The 8,030-nt window shown below is 28.9% G+C and overlaps 1 protein-coding gene across 5 annotated transcripts; it reads right to left on the bottom strand.

The window, feature by feature from the left end:
• Positions 1-3,641: 3,641 nt before the first annotated feature.
• LOC101512375 (floral homeotic protein APETALA 2-like) lies at positions 3,642-7,516 on the bottom strand. 5 transcript variants are annotated; one of them, XM_073364472.1, is made up of 10 exons: positions 6,496-7,509; positions 6,375-6,400; positions 5,896-5,926; positions 5,671-5,758; positions 5,453-5,598; positions 5,293-5,337; positions 5,114-5,202; positions 4,869-5,038; positions 4,573-4,786; positions 3,642-3,990 (listed from the first exon to the last, which is right to left on the bottom strand). In XM_073364472.1, the coding sequence occupies exons 1-10, from the start codon at positions 7,023-7,025 to the stop codon at positions 3,947-3,949; spliced, it is 1,383 nt and encodes a 460-aa protein (XP_073220573.1). In that variant the 5' UTR covers positions 7,026-7,509; the 3' UTR covers positions 3,642-3,946. The 5 variants fall into 5 exon arrangements, with proteins under 5 accessions (XP_073220573.1, XP_004511902.1, XP_004511901.1 ...); XM_004511845.4 differs by lacking the exon at positions 6,375-6,400 and adding an exon at positions 6,129-6,154 and having other exon boundaries at positions 4,577-4,786; positions 5,293-5,355; positions 6,496-7,508; XM_004511844.4 differs by having other exon boundaries at positions 4,577-4,786; positions 5,293-5,355; positions 6,496-7,507.
• Between the last annotated feature and the right edge of the window lie 514 nt (positions 7,517-8,030).

The raw sequence follows: 8,030 nt of genomic DNA, 5'->3' as shown, positions 1-8,030 counted from the left end.
ATAATAAAATATATTATAATTTTCTTTAAAAATTCCATAAAATATTATTAAGAGACACATTATTCATGAAATACATATATATTTAGTATACTAGTAATATGTAGCAAAGATGGATCCGGGGTGAAGTTAATGGGGGCTCTTGCCCCCACAAGTATACAAATTAAAATCATTTTGATAATACTATTATTTTTATTTTAAACTTTCATAAATTCTTCTAACTCTACAACTACTAGAAAATATATGGTGTATTCAATGTTATTAAAAGATGTTTCTCTCTCGTGAATTTTGTGAATAATGAAATGAACATATAAAGAATGATTGGTCGTGAATGATTTATTAGTTATATATATAAACAGCGACTTATTTAATAGTGTTGACAACGAAAAATTATTGAATATTTAAAAAAAAAATGAACTCTCATGGAAGACAATTGAAATTTGTAAAAGTGTATAAATATTTTTAATTTATTTAGTCATTACAGTTATATATTTCATGTCTATAAGCCATTGATATAAAATAGTAAGTAGATATAATAGTTTAATATTATATAGTAGATATACACTTAACACTCTCTTATTCTAGTCCAATATAAGTTAGTTGAGTGTTTAATTAAATCATTTGTTGATGTGTCAATTTGTAATAGTCAGCAACTGATGTGGCAAGTTAGTTATGCTGATATGGCAAAGTTAGTTAGAAGTGAAATAGTTTGGTTAAGCTATCAAAGTAATTAACATCTCAAATATATATTGAAACTCAAATATGAAATTAGTTTTAGGCTATGTTTGGATATGCTTCAATACCACTTCCTAATGTAAAGTTGGTCGTGACTTTTGAGAAGCTACAACTTGTAGCTTTGACTTGAACATGAGTTTGAAGACCCTAAACGTGAAAACTAATCGCCTATTAGTTTTTGAAATTTTAAAAATAGAAAACTATTCCAAATAGAGTCTAAGTTTATTGGTTTTTTCTTTTTCTTCTTATAATTGATATTAAAATCACCTTGATGGAATAGTAATCAGTACTTTGATAAAGTTTGTATGTAGATTATAAAAAAGTTTTCAAATATACTTTTTTTATTTGCAGATAGATGATAAAATTTTACAACAACAAAAACTCATACATGTCTCATTCAAACTTAAGGATATATTTTTATATATATTTATTAATTATTCATTAATGAATTTCTTACCTTTTATCATAAGACTTACACTTGCGAGACAATATGATTTATTCATTCTGTTTCATATTAATTATCACGTTTGTATGATTTTTATTTCAAAATTAATTATCACTTTTCAATTTTAATACAATATTAATTAATTTTTATTATATATTTTTTAATTAATATTATACAAATAACTTTTAAATTATTATTATTTATTTTATTTTATATTTATGATAACAAATATGAATCAATATTTAATTAAATCATTTTTTTCATTTATTATTATGTTTAATCTCTATCAAATTGTTATTTACAATAAATATTATAAGACATAAAAAATATTATTAATGTTTTTTATGCATATGAAGCCATACAAAAGTGCTTATATAATGGAAAGATGTAACCTTTTTTACCGTTGGCAATACAAGTGTGAAACCTAGTATCAACTATCAAGAGGGTGAAAATAAAAGAAAAATGATTATGTTTTTGTCCAACAAATAAAAAATAAATATTAAACGTGCAATTTCAATTATACGTGGGATGAATTTGGGGCCAGGTTTCCCAAAATATCTACTATGACGCTAGTGATGACGGATGCAACCATGTTTTACTTTTTTTATTATTTTTTTATATTGATTAATCCAACTACCAATACCGAAATTAATAAACAAATGGGTTTTTGTATCTTTATTCATCCATTATCCTAGTACAGTTGCAGGCAATACAAGGATTTCGTTGGTCAAGTGAAAGGTGTTATGGTTGCATAAACAAATAACCCACCAACTTGTACATTAAACAAAAAAAAATATCAAATTGAAAAGAAAGAAAATAAAATTTAAAAATGAGCACTCATGTACACATAAATTCCAAAAGATAGTATATGTTTATTATCATCAAATATCGAGTCTTGTTTTATTACGGGTTCAGATGCTGTTCCCTAGCATACTCACAAGTCTAGAATCATTGAACTCAACCAAACCAAACCAATACACTAACCAATGACTCTATGCTTCTGTTCCCATAAAGGTACATCCCATAATTAAACAATGACCCAACTTCTGTTTCCTCACTTAATTAACATTGTTATGTTATCACACAAGTAGCAGTAGTACAATACTTTATTCAACAACAAAAAAATCAAAAAAGAAAAAGTAGTACGACACTTTTATAAGTGATGCACACTAGATCTGTTTGGTAAAAAAATAGGTGATAATAGATAATTTAACTAATAAATGAAAGGGAGTAAATAACATAGTATCTAATTTCAAGTATTGGATAAACAAAATTATGATTCATTCAGATCATAAATATAAACTGACAGTAAATAAATTTTATTTTCATTAAATATAATAATTAAAAAATACGTTATAAACTATAAATTTAAATGCTATTTAAATAAAAAATACATATTTTTTGTTGTTGAGATTTTCATCTTCTCTATGTGCTTAAAAAATTACTTGCTACTTCTAGTAAATTTGTGAGAGAAATTAGTTACTACACTTTTCTATTTTGATTGTTTAATTTTTATACGTTTTATTACCACTTATTTTTAATGGTCTAATCTATGTCAAATCACACACAAAAAATAACAATTAAATTAATTTTAAGATACGTTTATTTAATATTTTTCATTATTTTAATTGAATTACTATTACTAATTAACAGTGTGGAAATAATTTTGAAAAAAAATATTGAAATGAAAGTGGTCCAGTGTGGAATTTATAATTTTTGTTTATTGTAAAAGTTAAAATTGTGACAGGGTTCTTAAACTCTCAATCCATGAAGCCCCTTCACAAATTTATACCCTTTTGGTCGCTAAATTTATCTCTCTCACACACATTATATCAGTGTCCTTTTGAAGCTTTAGACGACCAATGATAGGTCCCTCTCGTCATTATAGCCTTTGTCTGACTGCTTTTGGCCAAGAGAACTGATTCAAAGGACACCCTTGATTCAGACTATTCATCACCATCCCTTGATATTTCCGAGACACTATAAAATTAAATAATTTTTTAATTAACCCCACTTTGTATCCCTTGTTATTATTTTTACATTTTTTTCCTTAGCAAGTTTCTATTGTCTCAATGTTTTGTCAAGCTAAAATAAAACCTGTATTACCCTATTAAGGAACCAAAGCTAGCATCTTTCCTTAGTAAGATTTTGAAGGCCAATGTATCAAATAAGGAACAAATTGACAACCACGTGTATGTGATAACAATACATCCCAAATTAAGAAACGAATAGGTGTTGTCATAAATACCATAACACAAAAATGCAATAATAAATCATATAATATATAGTTTTTATATTAATATATATATCAGAAAATATTTTAGTCAGAGGGCAGAATATTTTCGTCCGTTTCTTAGTTTGACTGACTCAGAACAAGACCAATGAGTGTTCCCAATTTGGCTTACTTTTATCATCACTTCTTTCACCTCAATAGTAAAGTTATGGTTTTGTAAGGACACAACAATTTGATCAAAAAATATACTAGTTTAAAACCGCATCCATTTTGTACATGGTAAAGAGAAAGGTAAAAAATTATTTGAATGTAATTAAATATTGGCTACAAGGTTGTGAAATGAATTTGATCAAGAGGGTCTCATGAGAGTGTGGAAGCCAATAGTAGTAGTAGAATTTTTGTGCAGCCAAGGTTGAGAAGAGGGTCTTATAATCTGAGGTGGGAATCCTGATGATGCTGCAGCAGCAGTTGCTAACAAATGTGGTGGAGGACCCGTTTGCCACTTTTGTTGATCGGACATTGATGATAATGATAGATCACTTCCTATACGGCCTCCATTGCTGCTGCTGCTGCTGGAAACCTGCATAATTATCATCATTTCAACAACTCATACTATTTTATTAAATAATTTAATCTTAATCTTCATGTATCTTTGGAATCACTGTAACTTTGATAAAATTATATTTAAAAGGAAATTAGGGCAATTATTAAGAAACTAAATATATATATTAAAAAAGTCAATTAATAAAATAATTGATAAAATTAAACAATAAATCACCAAATTCGTCTAAGACTGTGTAAGACACTCTCAATAAGATTACAAACATTTCAAAGACATATTTGACTCTATGAAATATTAGTCCTTTTATCAAATATCAAATACATAAAATGTCAAGTTAGTTTATAATTTTAATCACTTACTATCAATTAAAATCATATAGATCTCAAATTTATCAAAAAGCGTCTTACATGCTGAATTACTCTCTAAATTGAATTAGTACTTTGGAAACAATTTGAAGACATCAGAAGGATTATGGTGTGATTTCATGATCAATTAAAATTTAATTAATTAAGTATTAATGATAAAAATGAAATTGCACCACACACACAATTTAAACTACTAATTGAAGCTAAAAGAGAAAGTAAAAAGAACAAGAATTACCGACATGAAAATTTGACGGATGAAGATGTGGAAAAGTGTGAAGCATTTGATGATGTTGTTCAACAGGTGACCTGTATAAGGTACCATATCTATGCATTTCAGTATTAGTAGCTGCAGTTGGAGATTGAAGGTGAGTTTGGCTTAGCATCCGTAAGGCTTCACTCTCCCCATACCCATCCCTTACATTACATGGTTTTGGTAGTATATTCACAGCCTGAATTACATTACATTACACTAATATTAATATTATAACCAAGTCAAAATAAAATGGTGATAATTCAAATAGACTTAATTACCTTAGGCTTGATTCCACCATTCCGCCAATTTGATTCAGGTGCCATATGCTGATCAGTGGTAATTGCATTTGTATTGTAATTCCCAAATGCTTGAAGACTATTGCTACATTTAGAGCTTGAATTTCCCAAACTCAAATCCAAATTGTGATCCGCAGCGTTACTTGGAGATTCTATCACCCAATAATGCATTTAATTAAGGTACAACAAACAAACAAACAAACAAACACTTTCAATTGAATACTTACCAGTATTAAGCTCATTATCGTAGATGCTGGGATCAAAATTAGTAACAGCCTCTTTGCCATTGCATTTTATTGCTGCTTTGTCATATGCCCTATACAAAATAAATCACAAAAATTAAAAACCCTAACATTCATTTATAAATTAATTAGAAGGGGAATTAGTAAGCAAGCAAAGAAGATACCTTGCAGCTTCAATCTCGGTGTCAAACAGACCCAGATAAACGTACCTGGTAAATCGAATCAAACTAATCTAATTAATTGTTATCATGTCATATATATAAATAAAAACATTTTTTCAAAATAATAATAATAATAATAATATAGAAGATATAAAAGAAATACTTTTTGCCTAAGAATTGACCCATACGAGCTTCCCATCTTCCACATTTGTGCAAAGTTACACCTCTATATTTAGAACTACCTCTGGGAAATCCTGTGCTTTGTCGCCGAAGTACGTGCACAAACTCTTCCTTCGTTAAATTACTCATCTAAGATTAAAAAAGTAAATTAATGAATTAATAAGATAAGATATAAATGATTTTGAAGAGATTCTGACTAACCTGCTTCAAATCCTCTTCATAATCTTCAATATTGAAGTTGATGTCTGCCTCTACTCCTCGGAACTTAATTGCTGCTCTATCATATGCACTGAGCAGAGAGACCAATACATACTATTTTAATTTTACCAAACTCATGTTATATTTCCCATAAAAGAATGAATGAATAAAGTTTTTAATTAAAAAAATAAAAGAAAAAGGTTAATAATAATATCGAAGGGTACTCACCGAGCAGCTGCATGTGCCGTGTCAAATCCACCTACACAAATTTACCCAAACAAAAAATCATCTCATCACTACTCATCCCTTCAAATTTTCCCACAATAACACTCTCTTGTCTCCCTCCCAAATCAAAACCATAACATTATTATTATTATTATTATTATTATTTCAAAAAACACTAAATAAATTTTTTTAGCCATTTATAACTACCACATATCCAACTGATTTTATATACTTACCCAAATACACTTGTTTTCCACAATCCCTGCATCACAAAAAAAAAATAAAAATTTCAGCTAGCTAGCTAAGTAAATTAAATTTAAAGATTGATTTGATGATGAATGGAAATAAAAGACTAACCATATATGTGATTCCCATCGACCTGTTCTTCTGTAAAAAGTAACACCTCTATACTGAAAAAACACTAAATCAATTTTTTTAGCCATTTATAACTACCACATATCCAACTGATTTTATATACTTACCCAAATACACTTGTTTTCCACAATCCCTGCATCACAAAAAAAAAATAAAAATTTCAGCTAGCTAGCTAAGTAAATTAAATTTAAAGATTGATTTGATGATGAATGGAAATAAAAGACTAACCATATATGTGATTCCCATCGACCTGTTCTTCTGTAAAAAGTAACACCTCTATACTGTGAGCTTCTTGACCTTGGTCCTCTACGACTCTTCTTTATCGGTTGAGAACCTTCCACTGATTTTCCACCTCCAACACTTTCCGATTGACAAAATTTCACACCAACCCAATGAGCTCGTGGAAACGAAGAACTACCACCACCACCGCCACAAACGGAAGATGTCACCACCATATCGGAATCCTCCACCGGAAAAAACTGACGTGTCACCGGTGGACACTCACTACTACTACTATCCATTGAAAACCCAAATACCTTACTAGTTCTTTTCTTCAACGTTCCGTTTTCACCTTCTTCTTCTTCGGATCCATCTTCTATTACAATAGCAGAGGAACTTGAATTTGAAACAGATCCAACTCTTTTTCCTTTATGATGATGATCATCAACTTCATCACCGTCGTTTGATGTTTTAATAGATGAACAACCTTCTGATTCGTAATCTTTTCTTTGATCGGGTGAATCATTCAGATCCCACATTCTTTCTTTTAAGGGAAAATAAACCTTCACACAAGCATTAATCTTAGAAAGAAGAAAAAAATAAAGACAAGTAAGTTAGTACATAGATTTTTGATTTTGATTCACACTATATATAAAGCATGTGTCTGTTTTTGTTGTTCCCTCTTGACCGTACCTCTGTTTTGAAGAAAATATAATTGGAAATTTATAAAGAAAGGTTTATGATGTTGCTGTGGTTGTGAAATGAGAGAAGAAGAAAATAAAAAATCAAAGCTACGAGGTAGGTATTGAATTGAAAGAAAGAAAGAAAAGGTAATAAAAGAAAGAGAGAAGTTGAAAGATCTTTGTATTTCCTTTAACTGCCTAATACAGCATAGACGAGGGCCAGTTTGAGCAAACTTAGCTGAAACCACTCACTTTCTCTCTCTAAAACAACACCACTTGTTTGTTTCTTTATCTCTCTTTCTATCTATTTATTTAGCTTTTTTTATAACTTCATTCATTCACTGAAAAAATTGAACAATTAATTACAATCTATTTTTGTTTTGCTTCTAGCAAGAGGAAAGTCCTTCTTTTATTGCGTTATTATTATTGTTTCAAGAATCACTGTACTATGCCTACTAGTATTTAATTTATTTATTTCCATTTTTATATGTTTATTCAATGAAATTTTAAATACAAGTGGTAAAATTGGGGAAAGGAAGAACCATCTCTTTCTTGAACAACTTTCCCACGTTAACCAAATCGAAAAGCATCTATCTATCTAAAAAAAATCTAGTAATATCGTTTGTCCTTTCTCGCTCATCTCATATATATTTATTTATTTTCTCGCTCTACAATTAGATTAGATTACCCATTATTGGAAATAGACAATGGAAGGAGTCCAAAAGATTGATAATTATACAAAATTACCTTTAGTTAACTTAATGATTCGTTTCATAATTTAACTTACTACCAATAGGATCCACGCCTCCAACTATTTTTATCTTTTTAGGATTATGACTAAGTTTTACCATGTGGATGACA

This window comes from Cicer arietinum, chromosome 8 (genome assembly GCF_000331145.2).
Source record: "Cicer arietinum cultivar CDC Frontier isolate Library 1 chromosome 8, Cicar.CDCFrontier_v2.0, whole genome shotgun sequence".
Lineage (NCBI taxonomy): Eukaryota > Viridiplantae > Streptophyta > Magnoliopsida > Fabales > Fabaceae > Cicer > Cicer arietinum.
The sequence above is the reverse complement of the archived record's forward strand: the minus strand, read 5'-3'. Positions and strand labels throughout refer to the sequence as shown.